The sequence below is a fragment of the Bubalus kerabau genome, chromosome 15, assembly GCF_029407905.1.
Source record: "Bubalus kerabau isolate K-KA32 ecotype Philippines breed swamp buffalo chromosome 15, PCC_UOA_SB_1v2, whole genome shotgun sequence".
NCBI classification, from domain to species: Eukaryota; Metazoa; Chordata; class Mammalia; order Artiodactyla; family Bovidae; genus Bubalus; species Bubalus kerabau.
In genome coordinates, this window is record NC_073638.1 from 62489451 (window position 1) to 62516539 (window position 27089).

At 36.3% G+C, this 27089-nt stretch overlaps 1 protein-coding gene across 1 annotated transcript in view; it reads right to left on the reverse strand.

Annotated features, from left to right (window-relative positions):
* DCDC1 (doublecortin domain containing 1) overlaps nt 1–27089 on the reverse strand; it is a 477869-nt gene that overhangs the window by 196000 nt on the left and 254780 nt on the right. Inside the window, exons 13-16 of the mRNA XM_055549196.1 lie at nt 23988–24113; nt 21248–21353; nt 8484–8600; nt 5503–5621 (exon numbers count right to left, since the gene is read on the reverse strand). Coding sequence (XP_055405171.1) covers nt 5503–5621; nt 8484–8600; nt 21248–21353; nt 23988–24113 — 468 coding nt within the window. The remainder of the gene's footprint in view (nt 1–5502; nt 5622–8483; nt 8601–21247; nt 21354–23987; nt 24114–27089) is intronic.

Below are 27089 nucleotides of genomic sequence, written 5' to 3' on the forward strand. Positions count from 1 at the left end.
TCTCCTCTAGGAGTTTTATAGTTTCTGGTCTTACGTTGAGATCTTTAATCCATTTTGAGTTTATTTTTGTGTATGGTGTTAGAAAGTGTTCTAGTTTCATTCTTTTACAAGTGGTTGACCAGATTTCCCAGCACCACTTGTTAAAGAGATTGTCTTTAATCCATTGTATATTCTTGCCTCCTTTGTCAAAGATAAGGTGTCCATATGTGCATGGATTTATCTCTGGGCTTTCTATTTTGTTCCATTGATCTATATTTCTGTCTTTGTGCCAGTACCATACTGTCTTGATAACTGTGGTTTTGTAGTAGAGCCTGAAGTCAGGTAGGTTGATTCCTCCAGTTCCATTCTTCTTTCTCAAGATCGCTTTGGCTATTCGAGGTTTTTTGTATTTCCATACAAATTGTGAAATTATTTGTTCTAGCTCTGTGAAGAATACTGTTGGTAGCTTGATAGGGATTGCATTGAATCTATAGATTGCTTTGGGTAGTATACGCATTTTCACTATATTGATTCTTCCATTCCATGAACATGGTATATTTCTCCATCTGTTAGTGTCCTCTTTGATTTCTTTCACCAGTGTTTTTATAGTTTTCTATATATAGGTCTTTAGTTTCTTTAGGTAGATATATTCCTAAGTATTTTATTCTTTCCGTTGCAATGGTGAATGGAATTGTTTCCTTAATTTATCTTTCTGTTTTCTCATTATTAGTGTATAGGAATGCAAGGGATTTCTGTGTGTTGATTTTATATCCTGCAACTTTACTATAGTCATTGATTAGTTCTAGTAATTTTCTGGTGGAGTCTTTAGGGTTTTCTATGTAGAGGATCATGTCATCTGCAAATAGTGAGAGCTTTACTTCTTCTTTTCCGATTTGGATTCCTTTTATTTCTTTTTCTGCTCTGATTGCTGTGGCCAAAACTTCCAAAACTATGTTGAATAGTAATGGTGAAAGTGGGCACCCTTGTCTTGTTCCTGACTTTAGAGGAAATGCTTTCAATTTTTCACCATTGAGGATAATGTTTGCTGTGGGTTTGTCATATATAGCTTTGATTATGTTGAGGTATGTTCCTTCTATTCCTGCTTTCTGGAGAGCTTTGATCATAAATGGATGTTGAATTTTGTCAAAGGCTTTCTCTGCATCTATTGAGACAATCATATGGTTTTTATTTTTCAATTTGTTAATGTGGTGTATTACATTGATTGATTTGCGGATATTGAAGAATCCTTGCATCCCTGAGATAAAGCCCACTTGGTCATGGTGTATGATCTTTTTAATGTGTTGTTGGATTCTGATTGCTAGAATTTTCTTAAGGATTTTTGCATCTATGTTCATCAGTGATATTGGCCTGTAGTTTTCTTTTTTTGTGGCATCTTTGTCAGGTTTCGGTATTAGGGTGATGGTGGCCTCATAGAATGAGTTTGGAAGGTTACCTTCCTCTGCAATTTTCTGGAAGAGTTTGAGCAGGATAGGTGTTAGCTCTTCTCTAAATTTTTGGTAGAATTCAGCTGTGAAGCCGTCTGGACCTGGGCTTTTGTTTGCTGGCAGATTTCTGATTACAGTTTCAATTTCCGTGCTTGTGATGGGTCTGTTAAGATTTTCTATTTCTTTCTGGTCCAGTTTTGGAAAGTTGTACTTTTCTAAGAATTTGTCCATTTCTTCCACGTTGTCCATTTTATTGGCATATAATTGTTGATAGTAGTCTCTTATGATCCTTTGTATTTCTGTGTTGTCTGTTGTGATCTCTCCATTTTCATTTCTAATTTTATTGATTTGATTTTTCTCCCTTTGTTTCTTGATGAGTCTGGCTAATGGTTTGTCAATTTTATTTATCCTTTCAAAGAACCAGCTTTTGGTTTTGTTGATTTTTGCTATGGTCTCTTTTGTTTCTTTTGCATTTATTTCTGCTCTAATTTTTAAGATTTCTTTCCTTCTACTAACCCTGGGGTTCTTCATTTCTTCCTTTTCTAGTTGCTTTAGGTGTAGAGTTAGGTTATTTATTTGACTTTTCTCTTGTTTCTTGAGGTGTGCCTGTATTGCTATGAACTTTCCCCTTAGGACTGCTTTTACCGTGTCCCACAGGTTTTGGGTTGTTGTGTTTTCATTTTCATTCATTTCTATGCAAATTTTGATTTCTTTTTTGATTTCTTCTGTGATTTGTTGGTTATTCAGCAGCGTGTTGTTCAGCCTCCATATGTTGGAATTTTTTATAGTTTTTCTCCTGTAATTGAGATCTAATCTTACTGCATTGTGGTCAGAAAAGATGCTTGGAATTATTTCTATTTTTTTGAATTTACCAAGGCTAGCTTTATGGCCCAGGATGTAACAACGAAACACAAACTTTAAACGATACAGAGAATCTTTTTTTATAATATTTAAATTCTGTTAAATGTATTGAGACTTGTTTAATAGCTATAATATACTCCATTTGATTTAATATACTGTTCCTTTAAATGAAGATGTCTTCTGCTGTTCTTGGGTATGTTCTATAAATACCAGTTAGGTCAAGTTGATTGACAGTGTTGTTCTAGTCTTTTGTATCCTCACAGTTTCTTCCTCACATGTTCTATCGTTATTGAAATAGGATATTGTTTAACTTATAGGACATCCTTAACTTATCTGTCTACTTTCAGTTGATATTATTGTTGTTATTTAGTTGCTAAGTCATATCTGACTCTTCTGTGATCCATGGACTGTAGCCTGCCAGGCTCCTCTGTCCATGGGATTTCTCAGGCAAGAATATTGGAGTGGGTTGCCATTTCTTTTTCCAGAGGATCTTCCTGACCCAGAGATTGAACCTGCATCTCCTGCATTACAGGTGGATTCTTACTGCTGAGCCACTGGATATCATACCACTTGAGAAATACAGTATGAGAATCTTTCTTCCATTTCTCCTATTGGTATTTGTACCATTAACTTCATATATTTTGCATCTACATATTTTTCTCTCCATAATATATTATTATTTTTTGCTGTAAACAAAAAATTATATTTTAAAGAGACTTAAATAAGAAATGAGATCTTTATATTGTCTGTGGTTATTATTCCCAGTGCTCTTCATTTTCATCTGATACCAATATTCTTCTGCTTGAAGGAATTCTTTAAATAATGTTTGTTCTCTAGGTCTGCTGGTGATAAATTCTTTCAGTTTCTGACTAATATCTGAATTTTTTATTTTGCCTTAATATTTAAAATATATTAATAATTTCATTGGGAAATGATTTCTATATTGATAGGTTGGTTGTTTTGTTCTTTAAGCTTTTAAAGATATTCTTCCACTGTCTTCTCACTCTTATTGTTACCAACAAGAAATCTGCTGTCATTCTTATCTTTATTCCTTTTGCACGTAATATGCCTTTTCTGTGTACTCTTAAGATTTTTCCCTTTATCACTAATTTTAAGGAATTTGATTATGATTTTTCTGGTTTCTTTTCTTAGTGTTTCTTATGCTTAAAATCTGTTGAACTTCTTGGATGTGTGGGTTGTAGTTTTCACAAAATTTTGAAATTTTTTGTCCTATATTTTCAGAAGACATCATTTTTTTCCAATATTTTTCTGTCCCCTGCTTCTTCCCTTCAAAGACTCTAATTATTCTGAGATTGGGCCATCTGAAGCTTTTCACAACCAACAGTGCTCTGTTCATTTTTCTTCAATCCATATTTTTTCCTCTCTGGTTTTCACTATGAATAGTTTCTTTTGGTATCTAAGTTCACTAAAATTTTCTTCCACAATTTGCAAGAAATTGAGGAATTAGACAAATTCCTAACTTTGTCTAATCTGCTATTAGACAAATTTAGCATATTTTTCAAGTCATACATTGAAGTTTTCATACCTAGAAATTTGATTTGAGCCTTTTTATATGTTCTATGTCTCTATTAACATGTTCAGTCTTTCCTCTAGCTACCTGAATATATGGAATACAATGATAACAACTGTTTTAATGACCTGTGTATTAATTCTATAATCTGTATCATTTCTAGGTCAGTTACAATTGACTGATTCTTCTCTTTATTATAACCCTGGACTAAGTAAGCTGAAGCATCTCTGGCTCCATGTCCCATGGTTTGCACTTGTTATTATTGCAACTTGATGCTTTGTAAGTTTCCAGTTTACAGCATTGATTCTGCCCCAGAAAACTTGTTAGCTACTCCATGTATAGCACCATATCAACCTGGGATTTGCTTTGGGTTTGTTTGCTTCTCCTTGGGAACTATGTGTTTAGGACTCTACCCACACTGGCCAGTTTGTGTGATAGCAAACTACTGTCCCTCTCTTCCTTCTGCTTGGGTGTTTCAATTACTGTACCCTACTCATTCTCTGAGGTATCTTGGTACAGTGAGTGCCAAGTACCACACTTGGCACTCACTGGCAATTGTATGATTGGATTTTGACCTACAGACTATATAGTTTGTGGCTAAGAGTGAGTTATAGATTATAGTTGGTTGACTTTGCATTCCTTCCCAATCACTTAGATATGACCTTGAATAAGTGATTAAACTCTGTATTTCAACCTCCCAGCTCTAAGGATAGTAATGCTACCTACCTTATCAAGTGTTGTTAAGTTTACATGTAAAAATACAGCATAAATGAATTAAAATAGTGTCTGGCTCAGAATTCGTTTCTGTTGTTGTTGTTGTTAGAGTAAGTGTTACAGCTAGGATTTATACCTTGAAATCTGACTCTGTAGATCATGTTTTTTAACCACTGTGTAATATTCTAATACTTGTTGGACAGTATGCTTTGCATGTTAGAGAAAATTCCCCTTCTATATTTGTGGCTGAGCCAAACTTTCTCTGGTGCCTAAATGCCCTAGTTCTGCCTTTAGCCCTAAGCACATCCTAATTGTCTATCCAGCCAGAGTAGTTGGCTAATAGCTTTCTAAGTCTTGCAATACAATAGGACTTATTTTTAATCAACACTAGGTAAAATCAAAAGACAAATGAAATAGAAAACAGATTTAGGAAACAATATTTCCAAGTGGTTGGAGATAAATCACCTTTCTTCCTTACTGCTAATTTTTTCTTCTAAATCTATTTTTAATTTTATCCTCCAAATCAGAAAAAACAAACAAAAATGACACTTTTGGAGCCTTACTAGCCAGAATTTTTTTTGTCTCCTTGATTTTTCCTTCATTGTTCAATATTTCATATTCAGAAGATGGACAAAAGATTAGGAATACACATAACACATTAAATTCTTAAATTAATAACCAAAATGGATACAAAGAAATGAGTTCCAATAATTACAGAGTAAAGCAGAAGCTTGTCTACAACAGATATATACTGAAGGCAACTTTTCAGTTTTAAAAAATATCTAAGACACACTATCTAATTAAGTGGCATGTGTTTTCAAGCTTATTTTAGAAAAATTAATATTGATATTTTGAACACAAATTTAAAACATAGTGAATATTCCATCTAAGCCAGGAAGCATGATAATTTGACTGCTCAGGAATCTTGAAATTAACATTTCTTGTTTCAGGTACATAGCTCATAAACATTACCTTTTCTGTAGGACTAATTTGTATCCTTGTAGTGATGTTCCATCAGTAGCCTTGACTCTGATTGGATGACCAATAGCTAGACAGCTTTGAGTTATTGCTTGGCTCAGGATCATTCCAGTCTTCCAATGAATAGAAAGGGGGGAGAAAGGTCTAAATAAGTTAAAAGAACCAGAAAATTCAACAATGTGTCACAAATAGTGAGGTCATTATGCCTGGATAAACTCGGATATTAACAGTTGCCGAAAGTGAAACACTACCCACAACTTAGCAGTCAGTGAGCCCTGCTCGGAATCAGTGATCTTCTGTCGGATAAGGGTGGCATTTTACAGTTCAGCGCAAAATAAAACAGACCTTGATATCTTCATTTATCCTTTTTTTCTGTGCATATTTCACAGTGTAGTGATTTGGGGTCCATTACGTGTCACTTGTTATAACTACAGAGCTTACTAGAAATATGTATGCACAGAAAAAATAAATAAATAAAGGCAGTGAACTGAAAAGACTGAAACAAATCCTTAACCTCTGGTACCAATTTAAAGTTTTATTCTGGCTCTAAGTACCATGGGTTAAACATTTTAAGGTGGTTTATGAACTACTTTCATTTTAAATGTTATGATTCTCTGATAAGGAAGTTGATTGAGAACATTGCTTGAATGAGCATTAAACAATTTTCTTACTTAGTAAATCGATAAATTTTAACTAAGTGACAGCCATTGAGGAATTTATTTACACATATTGAGGATTTATGGCATGGAAACTTCTCTGTTTTAACAGGTAAACTAATTTATTTTGGAAAAAAAAGGATAGAACTTTAAATCTTAGAAGATTTTCAAAATTGTTTTCCTTTTAACATGCGACTTTTATTTCTCATGGTTTTGTTGTGTGAGAAAAAACTACACAATGACTTAGGGAAAAAAGTATTTTTGTAAATTTTTGTTCTAATTAGCACTGAATGGAATCCTCATTTGAACATGTTTGTCTATAGAGAAAGGGAACTCCTTGGGGTGAGGAAAAAGAATCACTTTTAAGCACTTTCTGTATACCAGATAGTATGCTTCAACTTCAAACATATTTTCTCAATCGCCATAGCCACTGTGCTAGACAAATGGGACTAACGTCATTTTATATATAAGAAAACTGTGGGTCAGTGCGACTAAGTAACTTTCCCAAGATCACAGAAATGATTCTAATTCTGACCTGTCTAACTCCAAAACTCATACTCTTTGCAGCAAGCATTTAAATTCTTTCGGGAAAATTTTTAGATAAGTACAAGATTTTTGATATCATGAAATTCTAGAAACAGATGCCACAGAATCCAACTGGTCCAACTCCGTTACCAGAAGACTAAGGCCCAGATATGGTATGTGACTTACTTGAGGTCACACTGGTATTCAGTGATCGTGCTAAAACTAAAATATTTCCATCCATGCTCAAAAACATGTATACCTGTGGCGGATTCATTTTGATATTTGGCAAAACTGATACAGTTTTGTAAAGTTTAAAAACAAAATAAAATTAAAAAAAGAAAAAAAAGGAAAAAAAAATAATAATTTGAAACACTTTTTACTTAATGGAAATGTATTTTCTATTATAAAGTAATTCATGTATTCTGTGAAAAATTCAGACAATATAATATAAAAGTCATCTTGTAATATTAAAAAAAATTGGTCAGATATAGAGAAGTATTTTATATTGAAATGCAGTAAAATGGCATAAGTTTTGAAGTTAGACAGACCAAGAATCTTTCCTCTATCACCTACTGGCCTCAGTTTTTCAGCTGTATAATGAAAATTTGCATAATTTTTATGAGATTAAATGAGATAATAAATGTGTATACCATGTTTAACATATTTTAACAAAATGGCAATATTATTTCTAAATCAGAAATAAAATACAACATATTAATAAAAAGGACTAGTAGTTAAGAGAGTCTCCAGGTTGGAAGCAGATTTAAGAAATATATAATCTCATTCTGCCTCTGTCAATGAAGTGGATAATATTTTTTAGTATCTTTGTGTCTCACTTACTCTAATTTTTGGTTTTAGCTCTCTGAAAAGCAAAATTAATAGTTAAGAGTAATTCAAAATTTCATTTGACAAAATAATTTCAATCTCTCCTACCCCCTAAGCTAAGTAGCAACATACTTGCCTGAGTGACTCTGTACTCATTGAAAGAGAAGTCGCTCAGTCGTGTCCGACTCTTTGCGATTCCATGGACTGTAGCCCACCAGGCTCCTCAGTCCATGGAATTCTCCAGGCAAGAGTACTGGAGTGGGTTGCCATTTCCTTCTCCATGGAACTGCTAGGAAGAAGCAAAAATAGTCTACAGGGAGGAGACAAAGGGAGGCAGGACAAGGGTAGAAACAAGCTGCATCATCTCTTTCCAGTCATAAATATTTGGTGGCAATCATAAAATGTATTTCAATAGTAAAAGGGAAGGGGAGAGCAATTATATATTCTCAACTTAAATCTGATTCAATAATGTAAGAATAAAGTTTAAAAAAATAATGCCAAGACATAGGTTTTGTGTTAGGCATTGTTCACATTTTATACTCAGCAATTTCTTTTAAAACTAAGAGTTTTAAAATTAAAACTAAAACTAGAGTATGGTCTTACTCGATCACTATATCGTACTGATTCACCAAGCTCTGTGAACCTCAACAATAAAGACTAAGGAGTGGAAGCAAATGATATTCAGACAAATCTGAAAATGGTGAGTCTGTGGACTATAGCAAAGCTCTATGCTAGTTTAAATAACATTCTGGAGTACTAACTACTCAGCCCATCTAAAAGTGACTTGAATGTTCATGTCAGTGTCCTCTCCACTAGACAAACAAAGGGAAGATCACAGATTCACAGCAGTCAACAACTGCAGCGCTTTCAGTTGCAAGTTTATATGAGGGAGAGTGTCAGGAAATGGAGCAGCAAAGTGAGCCCGTGAGCCCAGGAAGTGACTCAGAGAGAGCAGACATTCGTGGATACCTTTGTGATCAGCCACAGGGTCGATGGCCTTATCTGGCTCCCACTGCTCTCTTTACTGCTTGAGAAACTCCACTTTATGACGGAAACAGAGGCATGAAGGACAATATTGGGGTCCACCTATACCATGAAAATAAACAAGTTTTTAACTTATAGCTGAAAGTAAAACTTCCTCAGCATAGTTACCCAAAATATATTAATCTTGAACATGTTCATCATTGAGAAGGTCTCTTTTGAAACAGTACTGCCCAATCCCACTTACTCAATTAAGTTAATATTTGTTGATTACCAGCTCTGAAACAAAAGGCCGTGGACTGTGTGATATGGAATATTATAAAGTGTTTTCCTGCCCTAAATAAATTTACATACATAGAGGCAATAACATAACACACGGGCACACATGCACACACATGCACAATTTCATGTTAAGCTCCATTTGGATGATTAAATACTGCTATAGGATGCAACGGAGAAGGCAATGGCACCCCACTCCAGTACTCTTGCCTGGAAAATCCCATGGACAGAGGAGCCTGGTAGGCTGCAGTCCATGGGGTCGCTAGGAATCAGACACGACTGAGTGACTTCACTTTCACTTTTCACTTTCATGCATTGGAGAAGGAAATGGCAACCCACTCCAGTGTTCTTGCCTGGAGAATCCCAGGGATGGCGGAGCCTGGTGGGCTGCTGTCTATGGGGTCGCACAGAGTCGGACACGACTGAAGCGACTTAGCAGCAGCATAGGATGCAAAGAACGGTAGCCTCATTTCTACAGGAGCAAGAAAAAGTGAAACATCTTGAAAGAGGTAACATCTGGACCAGGTCTTGAAGGATGGAAGCAGTTCGACAAGAATAATGAAGGAAAAAAAGCATTCCAAGCAAAAGCAATTAGTATAATCAATATCTTAGGATTTAACGGAAGACTCAAAAGTTAAATTTGGCCAAACTTAGAAGGGGTCAAGTGTAATGCTATGGAACTAGCTGTCAGTGGGGTTTTCTAGGAGGAGTGACTGTATAACAGAAGATTTTACAAAGGTTGATCTGGCAAATGCAAACATAATGGATTGCAATAAGGAGAGATCAAAGGCAAGAACAGTTGAGAGTTTGTGCAACTTCATAAGAATTAAGGGATAGAAGCAGCGCTAGTGATAAAGAACCCGCCTGCCAATGCAGGAGACGTAAGAGATGTGGATTAGATCCCTGGCTTGGGAAGATCCCTGCAGAAGGAAATGGCAACCCACTCCAGTATTTTTGCCTAGAGAATCCCATGGACATGGAAGCCTGGTGGGCTACAGTCCATGGGGTCGAAAAGAGACAAACACGACGGAAGCTATTAGCATGTTGAGATTTCAGTGATTGTTGCCGGAACGGATGGGAGAGGGTCAACTGGAGAGACATTGCCTCTGTGTCCCATGTGTTTATAAGATGACAAACACCAAAAGTATTATGCACCTTCTAACATTTCTCACTTAGACTTGATTATCAGTTTAAATGAACAGTCATTCATGTCATCTGTCACAATTCTACTTCTTCATATTTGTTGCTGCTGTTGTTCAGTCACTCAGTCCTGTTCATCTCTGTGCGACCCCACAGACTGCAGCACGCCAGGTTTTCCTGTCTTTCACCATCTCCCGGAGCTTGCTCAAACTCATGTCGATTGAGTCACCGATGCCATGCAACCATCTCATCCTCTGTTGTCCCCTTCTCCTCCTGCCTTCAATCTTTCCCAGCATCAGAGTCTTTTCCGATGAGTCAGTTCATCGCATCAGGTGGCCAAAGTGCTGGAGCTTCAGCTTCAGCATTAGCCCATTCAATGAATATTCAGGACTGATTTTCTTTAGGATTGACTGGTCTGATCTCCTTGCAGTCCAAAAAACTCTCAGGAGTCTTCTCCAACACCACAGTTCAAAAACATCAATTCTTTGGTGCTCAGTCTTCTTCATGGTCCAATTCTCATATTCATACATGACTACTGGAAAAACCATAGCTTTGATTATATGGACCTTTGTCAGCAAAGTAATGTCTCTGCTTTTTTGTTGTTGTTATTTATTTATTTTTATTTTATTTTTTAACTTTACAATATTGTATTGGTTTTGCCATATATCAACATAAATCCGCCACAGGTATACGTGTGTTCCCCATCCTGAACCCTCCTCCCTCCCTGTACCATCCCTCTGGGTCATCCCAGTGCACCAGCCCCAAGCATCTAGTATCGTGCATTGAACCTGGACATTAAAAAGAATACATTTGAATCAGTTCTAATGAGGTGGATGAAACTGGAGCCTATTATACAGAGTGAAGTAAGCCAGAAAGAAAAACACCAATACAGTATGTCTCTGCTTTTTAATATGCTGTCTAGGTTAGTCATAGCTTTTCTTCCAAGGAGCAAGCATCTTTTAATTACATGGCTGAGTCACCATCTGCAGTGATTTTGGAGCCCAAGAAAATAAAGTTTGTTTCCCTATCTACTTGCCATGAAGTGATGGGACCAAAGGCCATGATCTTAGTTTTTCGAATGTTGAGTTTTAAATCAGCTTTTTCATTCTCCTCTTTCACTTTTAGGTAGAAGCTCTTTATTTCCTCTTTACTTCCTGCCATAAGGGTGGTGTCATCTGCATATCTGAGCTTATTGATGTTTTTCCCAGCAATCTTGATTCCAGCTTGTGCTTCATCCAGTCCAGCATTTCACATGACATACTGTGCATATAAGTTGGATAAGCAGGGTGACAATATACAGCCTTGATGTACTCTTTTACCAATTTTGAACCAGTCCGTTGTTCCATGTTCCATATCTTGTTCTAACTGTTGCTTCTTGACCTGCATACAGATTTCTCAGGAGGCAGATAAGGTGATCTAGTATTCCCAACTCTAAGAATTTCCCACAGTTTGTTGTGATCCACACAGTCAAATGCTTTAGTGTAGTCAATGAAGCAGAAGTAGATTTTTTCTGGCATTCTCTTACTTTTTCTATGATCCAGTGGATGTCGGCAATTTGATCTCTGGTTCCTCTGCCTTTTCTAAAACCAGCTTGAACATCTGGAAGTTCTTGGTTCACGTACTGTTGAAGCATAGCTTGGAGAATATTTAGCATTTCTTTGCTAGTGTGTGAGATGAGTGCAATTGTGTGGTAGTTTGAACATTCTTTGGCCTTGCCTTTCTTTGGGATTGGAATGAAAACTGACCTTTTCCAGTCCTGTGGCCACTGCTGAGTTTTCCAAAATTTCTGGCATATTGAGCGCAGCACTTTCACAGCATCATCTTTTAGGATCTGAAATAGCTCAACTGTAATTCCATCACCTCCACTAGCTTTGTTTGTAGTGATTCCTAAGGCCCACTTGACTTCGGACTCCAGGATGTCTGGCTCTAGGTGAGTGATCACACCATCGTGGTTATCTGGGTCATGAAGATCTTTTTTGTATAGTTCTTCTGTGTATTCTTGCCACCTCTTCTTAATATCTTCTGCTTCTGTTAGGTCCATACTATTTCTGTCCTTTATTGTGACCATCTTTCCATGAAATGTTCCCTTGGTATCTCTATTTTCTTGAAGAGATCTCTAGTCTTTCCCATTCTATTGTTTTCCTCTATTTCTTTGCATTGTTCACTTAGGAAGGCTTTCTTATCTCTTCTTTCTATTCTTTGGAATTCTGCATTCAGATGCAGATCTTTCCTTTTCTCCTTTGCCTTTTCTCATTCTCCTTCATATTTAATAAACTTTACCTCCTACCTATATAATCACTTTCCCTGAAAAAGCATGCTAACTTTAATACTAATATTTATTTGTATGGGATTATGAGAATATATCAACTTATGCTTTAAACTTAGTAAATAATATTGCTTCAGTAACAATTTAAATAATTTTCTAATATTGAAATGTCTATTTTAACTCTTTGCTAACACTAGATTTTGAGTAGCAAATGTTTTTTAAAAAACAAAAGTTAAATGATAATTTAAAAGGTGATGTTTTACAAGTGTGAACAGGCAATAACAAAAAGCTATGACTAATACATTTGATAATTATTCTATTATGGACAAAAATGTCATATGACTCATATACATGAAAATAAAAATTTAAAAATACAGTAACCCCATCACATAAGCAGATTTGACTTAGAGTTCTTTGACGATTTATTCCCCAGTTAGCCAGTAGTGACTGGATTCTAGATGGGAATTTCTCACAGTTTCTGAACAATGATAAACTATATTCTACTAATCCACTCCCCACAGGACTCAGCATTTAAAGTATCACTCTTAGTCAACCTCCTAACTCCAAGTTGCCATCACACTCAGAACTCTCCTTTGCAACTGGGAAGAAGATTGTTTTGACTGGAATTAGTCAGACAGAAGAACCATACTGCCAACTGCTTCTTTGTATAGCACCTGCTGCCAGTGCCTAAATTCTTGTTATCTGCACAACATGGTTTAATCTTTTAACAGTTGGCTTATTGGTGAAGAGCGAAGGGGTCCTTTGTGTCTGTCTTGGGTTGGCACCCAGTATTAACACCATGCTGTTCTCTAAGAGATATTTTGCTGGACGGTTCCCAAGTGATTCTACATAGACCAGACAGAGCCAGGCCCACTAACTCAGCTTCATTTAATGTTATTAAAAAAAAAAAAGTCCTGCCAAGTTGGGGTTCTAATGCACTTAAAATTGACAATGGCCATTAAATTCTCTTCATGATGTCACCTACTTTTTTCTTTTTAATTTAATCTGATAGCTTAGCTTCAGATGAAATGTTTAGGAAGGTGGGGGAGATAAATTTTGAAATTCAGAAAAGTGCTCTGACAACCTACAACATAATATGCCATATGTGTCTCTTATGTGAGTGTGTGTGTGTGAGTGTGTACGTGTGCATGCATAAGCATGTGTATGATAGCACTGATGCTGACACAGGTCTCCAAACATATATCATAACGTGTGATTAGAAAACCTTTTAAAGTCTTGTTGAGAATCAAAAAATAAATAAATTTTCTTTTATTCTTTGGAATACCTACATACATAGCTTCCTTTAAGTGACCATTATGATTTTGCTTTTCTGAATAAACTGTGCTGATACAGATGATGCCAGTGATAAAAAATGAGGCGTATATGTACTGGGCCAGTTAAAATTTCTTGTTTAATTTTCTTTCCCCAAACTACCAATGAAAGTGGAGTACACTTCAAAATTCCTATGCAATTTCAAAGTAATAAGGTCTCTTCCTGCAGATCTACTGAGGAACAAGTGTAAGACGATGAAATTTTTTGTGAAAAAGGGAGCTCATAGTCCACAACCTTCACTCTAAAAATATTTTTACTTTAGATAGAATTTTATAAGATTTTTCCTTTTGATAGTAATTTTAGGACCAAGCTGGGGGCTCAGATGGTAAAGACTCTGCCTGCAATGCAGGAGACCTGGGTTTGATTCCTGGGTTGGGAAGATCCCCTAGAGGTAGAAACGGCAACCCACTCCAGTATTCTTACCAGGACAATCGCATCGACAGGGAATCCTAGCAGGCTACAGTCCAAGGAGTTGCAGAGTTGGACGTGACTGAGTGACTAACACTTTAACATTAAATAATTTACTATACAAATTAAAATCACACCTACAAGAAATGTTCTAAAATCTCTTTCCTCATCCCCTTGATATTCATACTTATTGTTTTCATTCTCTAAATCTATAAACTGATCAATCCACCTACCTCTAAGACCAAGAACTAGAAAAACTGAAAAGCAGAAAATATTAGTGAGCACATAATTATGCTGTGGTGTTAGAGAAGACTCTTGAGAGTCCCTTGGACTGCAAGGAGATTAAACCAGTCAATCTTAAAGGAAATCAGCGTTGAATATACACTGGAAGGACTGATGCTGAAGCTGAAGCTCCAGTACTTTGGCCACCTGATGTGAAGAGCTGACTCATTTGAAAAGACCCGGCTGCTGAGAAAGATTGAGGGCAGGAGGAGAAGGGGGTGACAGAGGATGAGATGGTTGGATAGCATCATCGACTCAATGAACATGAGTTTGAGCAAACTCCAGGAGATAGTAAAAGACAGGGAAGCCTGGCTTGCTGCAGTCCATGGGGTTGTAAAGAGTTGGACATGACTGAGCAATGGAACAACAACAACATAATTATGAAACTGAACAACCAAAATATCTAGTATTTAGGTGTGCAGTCCTCAATAGATTCCAGCTATAGGTCTAAAAATAAGGAAGGGATTTGGAATTTCATTTAAAGCCCAGTATCCCATTCTAAGGGCAATAAACTCAAAATTGAGATTAAAAATTGCCTTTTCTCCAGTATAAATTATCTGATAAAATATTATTTCTTGATGACTTGCTCTCCAAAGAAATAGGACAGTAAAGAATTGTCTACCTTTTCCTAGCCTCTTTTTTTGACATATAGAATAATATATTCTTCTAGCATCTATGATTGTTGAATTTACAAGTAAACTTATAACCAACGTGCCATAATTCTAAAATCATAACTTGGTGTTTTGCTTACTGTTTCTATACTAGTAATTGTTTCTAATGTTCTGCTGATGTCTGATCATACCAAAAGGCTAGGATCAAAATCAGTTTCCTTGTCTTTTTGACAGACTATAAGACCTGCCAAATGCTGGAGTGTATTTTTCTGCTATGTTTTCCCATAAATAAGCTATTCTTCTCATGAATATTTTTTTTTATTAACTACCATGAAGTTTGTATCTCATCCATTTCATGGAAACATATAAGTATATTGCCCTTAAACTAGTGCAATCAAAAAGTGTTGCCAACTTAAGTAACAATAGAACTGTTGAAAGATGTTTTCACCAGAATTCTCCATGTGTAGTAGATTCCAAATTTTTTTTTGAAATGGATAAAAGAGCAACAGGTTGTAATTGTCAGGGTTATATCTGCCTTCCACGTTGCTAATAGGGATTACATGTTCCAAATTTTTCTCTGTAGGAAAGGTTTTACTTGTCAATATGAGATTTAAAAGAACAGTCGGGGTTGGGCACTGATACCTCTATCTCAAGCCAATTTGAAAACGTATGCAGCAAGAATATCGGCTTTTGCCTCCCTCCTCTCTATCCCTATTGTAATCCTCTTAGTGTCCTCCTTTACTGCGATGAGCATCGAGATTCTACAATAAAATGCCCTCTAGATACCCATGACCTCTGCCTGAATCTCTCTTAAAAGTGCTCCTTTTCAAGTTATTAAATTGCTATTTCCAATGCACTGATCACCTCTGTATATACCTGGAGACATTTTTCTGAAAGGATTTCAAAGGTTTCACAGCTAAGGGAAACTTTCTTTGAAAGTGTCTCTTTACTATCCAGTTTATCACTATTTTGACTGAGCTGAAATTTTATTCAAAACCAATTTCTTCTTCTAAAAATACAGTAGTGTACAAACTTGCAGGATGAGGTCTTTTCTCACTTTCACTAAATCATTAGAACAAATTAATAGTGATAAAATAACTATTGGTTTTTATTCTCTCATTTTTCAACATTACAAAATATAGTTTTCTTTCAAAGTTCTACTTGGGTTTAAAATCAAAGAGAGAGGCCTTTCTAGTTCTTTTCCTCTGACAATTCCTCTTCACTATCCTCTTTTTCCCCCTCAGGTTTGACCTGGTTTCTATTGAATGAGTTAATTAACTAGAGAAATCAGTTCCACTCAGCTAACTCTGAGCACCTAGATACTATAGCAGAGACAAGAATGATCAGAATGCTCTTTGGTTCTAAGAATTTCTAATCTGCAAGGCAGGGGTAGGAGGATAAGATAAAGATCTCCCAAGATATCTTCCTAACACAGGATCAAATCACATCTGTCTCTGGTTGAATGTTTCCAATGGCTCTGTATTTTCTACAGAACAACATCCATTTGAATTAAGATCCTTTATGATATGATACCAACAATCTCAGTGGAATCTACCATTCTGTTCTACTCTAATGTGAGCTAAAATATGCCCAAACTTGGAACAATGATTGACTTCAAATCATCAAAAAATGTTGCAAGAGGAACAGAACAGAGTCAATGTCATTATAAAGGGTATAGAATGGATGCAACAGGGATATCAAGGTCAGAAACATCATATCTGGTTTGGGGGTGGGGTTGCAGTAAAGAAAGATTTTATGAAGCAGGCACAAATCAGATAAGGCTAGAATGATGGGCAGGGTTTCAATAAGCATTAGTTGAATGCCAACTATATGCCAGTACCATGCTAGGATATGGCATAAGGGTGTCAGAGAAGGTGGGGGGTGGTGACAAAGAAAGAAAGGTTGAATTCCAGGCAGAGGGATTCATGTGGGCATAATAACAGAAATCATGGACTCAGAAAACAACAAATGAACAATTTAGCTTGGCTAACACACAAAGAACATATTAGAGAATAGTGAACCTTGAAAGAGATTATGGCTAAATTTAAAAAATCATTCATGAAAACATATTGTGCACCTGCTCTGTATCCAAGACTTTGTTCCAGCACTCATGAACGCATAGATGAATAAGACATAAAATCTGTGTCCAAAGAATTATCAGTTTAGTGGAAGAGAAAGACACAAAAGCAAGTGCCTTTACCAAAACACAAACTCTAAGAACAATTTTCAAAGTGTGAAAAGGAGTTCTGGGGTCACAAAATATAACTTGAAGTTAAATTTCTCTGGAGGATCTGAGAAGGCTTCATGGACAAAGAAGAAATTGAAGAAAGCCTTAAAAAGTAAATAGTAATGGCGGGATTGTATCCTAGCAAAGAATAACACATGGAATGGCACAAGTAAGCCAAAGTGTAAATCATGTAGGGGACTCCGTTTATTAGCTCCAACTGTAGGGTCAGGTACACAAAGATCAAGAAACGGAGAGGATTGAAAAGACAAGTTGAGAGTTGGGGAAGACTGGAGATGAATCATGGAGATCAATGAAGACCAGATGATGATATGAATAATAGGCAATGGTTAGGTATATAAGTTTTTGAGAATGAAAATAAAGCTACAGCAAAAAAAAAAAAAAGCTAAAAAGGAATGCCAACAGGATCAGAGAACTATGGCAAATAAACCTTAATGTCACTGAATATAAAATACAAAATGCATTAATTCTTAGGGCACCATTCAACTTACATTTATTTTCTAATTTTGCTCAGAAACAGGACTAGAAATAATTGTTTATTTTACTCTAGCTTTACAATTATACAATTTAGCTTCACATGAAGCTAAATTAGACCATGAACTCCTTATTGCCAAATTCAGACTTAAATTGAAGAAAGTAGGGAAAACCACTAGACCATTCAGGTATGACCTAAATCAAATCCCTTATGATTATACAGTGGAAGTGAGAAATAGATTTAAGGGCCTAGATCTGATAGATAGAGTGCCTGATGAACTATGGAATGAGGTTCGTGACATTGTACAGGAGACAGGGATAAAGACCATCCCCATGGAAAAGAAATGCAAAAAAGCAAAATGGCCGTCTGCAGAGGCCTTACAAATAGCTGTGAAAAGAAGAGAAGCAAAAAGCAAAGGAGAAAAGAAAAGATATAAACATCTGAATGCAGAGTTCCAAAGAAGAGCAAGAAGAGATAAGAAAGCCTTCTTCAGTGATCAATGCAAAGAAATAGAGGAAAACAACAGAATGGGAAAGACTAGAGATCTCTTCAAGAAAATCAGAGATACCAAAGGAACATTTCATGCAAAGATGGGCTCGATAAAGGACAGAAATGGTATGGACCTAACAGAAGCAGAAGATATTAAGAAGAGATGGCAAGAATACACAGAAGAACTGTACAAAAAAGAACTTCATGACCCAGATAATCACGATGGTGTGATCACTGACCTAGAGCCAGACATCCCGGAATGTGAAGTCAAGTGGGTCTTAGAAAGCATCACTATGAACAAAGCTAGTGGAGGTGATGGAATTCCAGTTGAGTTATTCCAAAATCTTAAAGATGATGCTGTGAAACTGCTGCACTCAATATGCCAGCAAATTTGGAAAACTCAGCAGTGGCCACAGGACTAGAAAAGGGCAGTTTTCATTCCAATCCCAAAGAAAGGCAATGTCAAAGAATGCTCAAACTATCGCACAATTGCACTCATCGCACAGGCTAGTAAAGTAATGCTCAAAATTCTCCAAGCCAGGCTTCAGCAATATGTGAACCATGAACTTCCAGATGTTCAAACTGGTTTTAGAAAAGGCAGAGGAACCAGAGATCAAATTGCCAACATCTACTGGATCATGGAAAAAGCAAGGGAGTTCCAGAAAAACATCTATTTCTGCTTTATTGACTATGCCAAAGCCTTTGACTGTGTGGATCACAATAAACTGTGGAAAATTCTGAAAGAGATGGGAATACCAGACCACCTGACCTGCCTCTTGAGAAATTTGTATGCAGGTCAGGAAGCAACAGTTAGAACTGGACATGGAACAACAGACTGGTTCCAAATAGGAAAAGGAGTTCGTCAAGGCTGTATATTGTCACCCTGCTTATTTAACTTCTATGCAGAGTACATCATGAGAAACGCTGGACTGGAAGAAACACAAAGTGGAATCAAGACTGCTGGGAGAAATATCAATAACCTCAGATATGCAGATGACACCACCCTTATGGCAGAAAGTGAAGAGGAACTAAAAAGCCTCTTGATGAAAGTGAAAGAGGAGAGTGAAAAAGTTGGCTTAAAGCTCAACATTCAGAAAACGAAGATCATGGCATCCAGTCCCATCACTTCATGGGAAATAGATGGGGAAACAGTGGAAACAGTGTCAGACTTTATTTTTTGGGGCTCCAAAATCACTACAGATGGTGACTGCAGCCATGAAATTAAAAGACGCTTACTCCTTGGAAGGAAAGTTATGACCAACCTAGATGGCATATTCAAAAGCAGAGACATTACTTTGCCAACAAAGGTTCGTCTAGTCAAGGCTATGGTTTTTCCAGTGGTCATGTATGGATGTGAGAGTTGGACTGTGAAGAAGGCTGAGTGCCAAAGAATTGATGCTTTTGAACTGTGGTGTTGGAGAAGGCTCTCAAGAGTCCCTTGGACTGCAAGGAGATCCAACCAGTCCATTCTGAAGGAGATCAGCCCTGGGATTTCTTTGGAAGGAATGATACTAAAGCTGAAACTCCAGTACTTTGGCCACCTCATGCGAAGAGTTGACTCATTGGAAAAGACTCTGATGCTGGGAGGGATTGGGGGCAGGAGGAGAAGGGGACGACAGAGGATGAGATGGCTGGATGGCATCACTAACTCGATGGACGTGAGTCTGAGTGAACTCCGGGAGTTGGTGATGGACAGGGAGGCCTGGAGTGCTGCGATTCATGGGGTCACAAAGAGTCGGACATGACTGAGCGACTGATCTGATCTGATCTGATACCTTGAAACAACTAATATTTTTGGTATAAATTTTGACATAAAAGACTTAATGAGCAACATGGAGAAACTGAAAAACAGCAGGTTGGGACAATGTGTCTTTTGCATTATCTCTCACAAAGAAAGGGCCCAAACTAGTTAACAAGAAGCCCCGCTTTCTCTGATCGTCTCTGTCTCTGTGGGTACTTTTTGGTTTTGATTTCATGAATTCAATGGCAACCCACTCCAGTACTCTTGCCTGGAAAATCCCACGGGTGGAGGAGCCTGGTAGGCTGCAGTCCATGGGGTGGCTAAGAGTCGGACACAACTGAGCAACTTCAGTTTCACTTTTCACTTTCATGCATTGGAGAAGGAAATGGCAACCCACTCCAGTGTTCTTGCCTGGAGAATCCCAGGGACCGGGGAGCCTGGTGGGCTGCCATCTCTGGGGTCGCACAGAGTCCGACACGACTGGAGCGACTGAGCAGCAGCAACAGTATGCAGCTGAAATGAACAACAACCCTACATAACTTAACCAGCTGAGAAAAAGAAAAGAATTACTCCTTCTTTAGAGATGGGTTTAAAATGCATTTCATAGCTCACAGGCAGAAAAAAATTCTTTACTGAAAGATAAATTTCTAAAGTAAATTAATAAAGAGACCTTCTGGATTGTGTTATAAGTACAGCTTTCTGAAGAACTTGTGCTACTTAGATACATTGACCCATAGAAGATATAGATCAGATTCTAGAGTATAAAGATATAAGAGCCATCTTAAAGAATTTCTTAAACAAATGCAACTTATTAATGTAGTTGGTATAAAGAAAATATGCTGAACAATTATACTTAAATGATGTAATACAAGTAGAATATTTCTTAGGTAGAAATGATATATATTGGTACAGTTTTTTTTTCTTCCTATTCTTTTTCAAATTCTTTTCCTGTTCAGGTTATTACAGAACATTGAGCAGAGTTCCCTGTACTATACAGTGTGTCTTTGTTGGTCACTTATTTTAAATATAGCAGTGTATACATGTCAATGTCAAACTCCCACCTTACCCCTTCCTCTAACCCTTCTCAATATTGGTTCAGTTTCAAAGTGCTTAATTAACGGGGTGGCACTAGTGGTAAATAAAGAGCCTGCCTACCAATGCAGAAGAACATAAGAGACACAGGTTCAATCCCTGGGTTGGGAAGATCCCCTGGAGGAGGGCATGGCCTCCCATTCCAGTATTCTTGCCTGGAGAGTCTCATGGACAGAGGAGCCTGGTGGGCTACAGTCCATGGGGTCTCAAAGATTCAGACAGGACTGAAGCGACTTCGCATGCATGCATGCAAAGCATAATACTTGCCCCTAACATTTGTAAAATAATTTACAGTTTTCCAAATCTTTCACAAATATCTACCCAGTCACCACGTATTGACTGAGTGTCCAATACATAAAATATTCTTATTAAGAACAACAAATAATTCTGACCTTGTTCTGTAGGAAACTGTTCTCCATGTCCACCTTTTCAAATTGATCAGGTACCTGTTGACTGGTGCCACTGAAGTTAATTGGAAATCCCTCACAAACGTTCCAACTAATAAAACAAAATATGTAATTGTTCTTATTAGAATAAAATGAGTTTTAGCACTCTTTAATCTATTAGTATGATAATTTATACATCTTACTCTTCTAGTGAGAGAAAAACCAATGTATAGTCTATAATCTTTCTAAACAGTAATTTATAAAGTATCCTGGTAGCTATAATTGGGAAAAGGAAGGCTTTAAATTTTTTCCTTGCTATTATTTATGATATTGGGGGGACCCAATGCCTAGTTAATTATTAACATAACAAAGAAAAAAAATTTTTAATCTTACAGAATCACTCACAGTGGAGATCATCTTCATTGTTAAAGTTATCATAAATATACGGATCTATAATAATAAAGCATGCTTTTATATTTATAATGTTTGTATACAGAATATTAGCTTGGTATTTTTAAGAGAGCCTTTTAAAAGGCAGTGCAGTCTAGAGAGTACATAGATGAATCACAAACTAGAGGGGCTGGCTTCATTCTTAATTCAGCCAAATCACTTATTTTAATAGTGAGTCCATTCTTACCCTAAAGAAAGTTGTGGCTTAACAATGATATGTTAAGATATACCATACAGCATGATATTCAACAAAAAGCAGTTCTAGAAATGGTGATGGCAGTTTTCTTTCAATAGTCTGAGAAATATAAGTAAGGGCATGATGACTAAGATCTCAAATGATCCATTTCAGAATACAGAAAGAAAGTTCAAGTGGAATCCAAAAATTAAGTAAATTATCTTCAAACTAGTTCATGTTCAATAAAGGCAGTTTCACATTTTTATATTTAGGGAATCAGATTTAATTTAAATCCATTCATTAAAGCAGTACTCATTGCACCTGAAGAAGTAAAATAAAGAAGCAATACATAAATTAAAAATTAAACTCATAGCTAAAAACCAAAGGGAAAGGCAAATTTAACAGCTTAGAGAAAGATTATCACACATGAAATAAATCTTCTCATAAATGAAAATGCTTTTAATAAAGACTGCTGAGTTATTTTCTATCCATAAAGAGAAAGAAAACAAGGCAGAACATTATAATCTTGTCTAGAAACTGCAGGCAGCCATTGGGGGATAGAGAAGATCAAAGAGTCTGTCTTTTTAGACATACTTAGCAATAGGTTGTTGGAGAAGGAAACGGCAACCCACTCCAGTATTCTTGCCTGGAGAATCCCAGGGACAGAGGACCCCGGTGGGCTGCCGTCTATAGGGTCGCACAGAGTCGGACACGACTGAAGTGACTTAGCAGCAGCAGCAGCAATAGGTTGACATTAGCAAGACTGACTGACCTCATCAGACTGCTTTTGGTTCTCTAGATCTGTCCTCTATTTCAGCTTTTTCACCACTATATTAAAGAAAGTTGTAACTGGTTAAATTACAAAATACCAAAGTTAGATGGGACTTTATAGATAGGTCACCTAATCCAACATAGTGTCAGCATCGTGCTGCCGTATCCAATATGGTAGCCACAAGCCACATATGCCTACTTAAATTAAAATTGGTTTAATTTAAACAAAATTTAAAATTCAGTTTCTCAGTCACACTAGTCATATTTCAAGTGCTCAATGGCCACAAATTCTGATTCCATCATCATAGAAAGTACTACTAGGCAGTGCTAGGTAGTGGTTATCTATCTCAGTTCTTAAGAAAGACAACCTGGGTTAGAATCCTCTCACATCATGTACAAGTTGTGTGGCTGGGAAAATGCCCTTCTGTGCCTCAGTTTCTGCCTCTATAAAAATGGAGTAATAATAGCCTAATAAGCAATGGCACCCCACTCCAGTACTTTTGCCTGGAAAATCCCACGGATGGAGGAGCCTGGTAGGCTGCAGTCCATGGGGTCGCTAGAGTCGGACAAGACTGAGCGACTTCACTTTCACTTTTCACTTTCATGCATTGGAGAAGGAAATGGCAACCCACTCCAGTGTTCTTGCCTGAAGAATCCCAGGGATGGCGGAGCCTGGTGGGCTGCCATCTATGGGGTCGCACAGAGTCGGATACGACTGAAGCGACTTAGCAGCAGCAGCAGCAGGATTAAAATAATTATTTTGCAGATTAAATATGCGCTCATCCAATTCATTTACTAATAGAACCGTGCCTGGCCTATGGTCAACAATCAGTAACTGCTGGGTTTTATCATTAACCCGTAGGAAATTGATACCTGTCTGCTCATGGACAATCATGAGTAGATACGGGTCCAGTGCCTGGATCTAACTCCCGCTCTTCTGCGCTCTATGCCTCTAGGATAGTGCTTTCATCTCTAATTTATCATCATCAAATGAGATGCTTAAATATGAACACTCACATAAAAGAACTAATTATTTACTATTTTAATAATTCCATTTAAAATTGTTAGTCTAAAAAAATCCCCTGCAAACAGTTTTTACATTTCAAATAAAATCATTAACTTTGCAAAGCAGAAGACTATACTCTGCTCATTGTCCCATGTGTTTTCTAAAACTCCAGGGAACTTAATGGCAAGTCTTCAACAGCTCATGATATCATGAAATAAGTCAATAAAATAAATGATTGTTTATTTAAGATGATTTAAGTAACATCTTTTAGTGTTTAAATCTCTCACTCTGGGAAAACTGAATTAGGCGATTCAGATTGCTTAACCAAGAACTTGTTAATTTACTTGTCACATCCAGGTAGCAGAAGGGCATTAGGGTCCAAGAAGGTTTTATATACAACTGTAATGCCACCTCTGGCGAATGCAGTCACCTGGTCAAAAGTCAAACCCAAAACAGGGTTCAGTGGAGATCTGGAAAATGGAAAAACAAAAATCAAATATATCTGCAAAATTATACAAACTCTAAACTTTGAGTATAAATAGTCAATAAAACGTGCATTCCCATGTCAAATAACATCCAGAAATAAGCGAATTTCCTACTATACAGCCCTATTGTTGGTATTTTATACTGATACCTGACATGCACATTTTAGTTTGATTTATAATATGCCTAGGATAGTTGCAACACATAAATGTTTCAGATGTTGCACATTTAAAAAAATGATTTCAATAATAAAACAAAGCATATAGTTGAGAAAAAGAATCAACTGTCAGCCTTGTAATGTTCATTTTTCATGTATAACTACAATGCAATATACCCATAATAATCTTTGAAGCCTATATTTAAATTAAACTTTCGTATTTGGCTACAAACAGCTATGTTTTGTAAGCTCAGTAAATGCTATCCTGACTTGATTTTTCATATTACATACTGTTAGGTATATTACTTTAGGTTAATTTAATTATGTAAAAATTAAAATCATGGGACAAGATCTTACGTAAAAAGAATGGCAACTATGTCAATTGTGAGCCATTTTGTTTTTGAAATTAGTGACAAACACTGCTAATTACCTTTAGAATCACAGGGATCTCTCACCTCACCTGTGTAGTATTTCCAAAAATATTTAAACTGAATATAATCATGAGAAAACACTCAGACAAGTCTAGAATGTGAGGCACTATACAAGAAAAGTGTCTGAACTCTTCAAAAAGAAAACCAATATCATGAAAAATAAAACAAAAGATAGGAGAATATTTTAGATTAAAGAGAACTAAAGAAAATAACTAAATGCAACAGATGACGCTTATCTGGATACTGGATTACAAAAAAGCTCTAAAGCATATTTTGGATAGTTTTATTACATGTTGGATGATATTATATTATTGTTGACTGTGTTAGATATTATAACAGGGACAGAGAAGAACTTTCTGTTCTTTAGTTATATGACCTATAACATTTAGGAGTAAAACTCTGGTGACTGGAGTTAATCCCAAACTGTTCAAAAGTGAGAGAAAGGAGATATAAAAGAGGTAAAAGAAATGTGGCAAAGTCTTTAATTGATGAACTTAGGTAAAGGATATATATAAATCTTCATTGTATCAGGTGTTCTGTGGACTGGACATTTTTCACAATAAAAACAACTAAAGAGCCTAAAGAGAGAAAACAACTAAAGGACTCAAAAGAGAAGCAGATATTGGCAAAATCTTCTGCAAATGAGTAATCAGACCTTGCATATCAACATGTATTAGACACATTAGAATTACTCCCTGAAAATGAATATCATTTTCTTTGTACATATTGTGCATTTTCTCAATATATTTTAAATTAGATGAAAATAACTTTTCTGATATTAATTTGGAAGTTTCAGTAGTAGCAAAATGCTATAATGGTTCCCTAGTGGTTTACATGGGATTCAAAATCAAATATATATGCATATATATTATGCTATTAAAATAGCAATGATACACAAATTACACATTTATAAATTCTACCAGCTATGACTCTCAGTTGATTTTAGAATATTTCAGATACTTAGCATTTTTTGTTACTCCATAAATATAATCTAGTTAACCAATAACAAGTGTATGATCATATTAAAATACTGTATTATAGCAAACCTCATTAAAAACATCAAAATTAGTCATTGCTTTCACTTTAATAATGATATTTGAGTAGAAATTATGAGACATATTTTATTAAAGCTTTTTCTTGTAATTTGAAGAGCTTCCTAAATTATACAAGAATTGCCACTTTAAAATTCATCACTATTCTTATCATTGTAAATATAATTCTCACAATGTAATTATGTTTTGAAATCTGCCTACATAGGAAAAGCGCCATTCCTTACAGGTATTTTTTAGTTTTATAAATTACACAGTATAGATACTATTAAGTATTTTAATTTTATTCCACTGAGACAGATGAAATAGATTTTGCAATATGCTACCTATAACTAATTCTACCAAGGTTTCCCAAAACCCTCATGGATTTCTAAGCAGATTTGACTTTGATTATTAGAATATATAGTAAATCCAATCAGCTCCTAGTTTTCTCTATGCTATTTTATAATTAATATATGCTCAATTATATTCTACAAGCAAAATTATTTCTCTTATTTCTCCTATTTTGTTTTACAGATAAAGAGCTGAACACAAAGCAAAACAAAAAGATTAAAAGTAGGCAAAAAAGTGTGTTTAAGTTTCCTGACAAGCAGTTTCAGAGTTCATCTGGATGTGCCCTGTCAAAATATGCATAAATTTCCAAGATATTCCACACAACAGCTCGGCTCATCAATGCCTGTAGACTGCAGCCTTTTTCTTTTCTCAGAAACGCTGATAATTTTATGCAGGAATTTACCAATCTACAAAAATTTACACAATGCTCAGTAATAACCAGTAATTATTGTGGAATAATGCAAGGCGCTTTTGAGAAATATAACTTTGATAGGATAGGGCTTACAAGCTTTACCAATTTATCTTTAGCTGTCCTGTCATTGGTGCTTAAAAGGTTAAGACTTTATTTGTGAAAACAGAGAGAGATAGTGGGGAATCATGTTGTCTACAGCTTCATAAATCTTGCTTAAGATCCTTTTCAATTACCATCCATTTCTCCTTTAAAAAGGGACAAAAAAATAGAGGAGTGGAAGCAGGTCAGGGCAGTGTGCGACAATGACAGTGTGATGGGCTTGGGCCCCCTGTGGCGTTTCCATCTGCTATCATTAAGGTGACTACTCAGACATGAACAAATCCCACTTGCTGTGCTGACAGGCAGACTTCAAGAACTATGACAAGGCATTAAGACAGAAAGTCAGAGACAGAGAGGGAGAGAGAGATGCCATATCCCACAAACAATACTGCCTCATAAAAAAAAAAAAAGCCCTGGAATTTTATTGGAAATTAAAATAATTTTTTTCCCCCCATAAAAGGTGCTACCTGGCTTCTCAACTC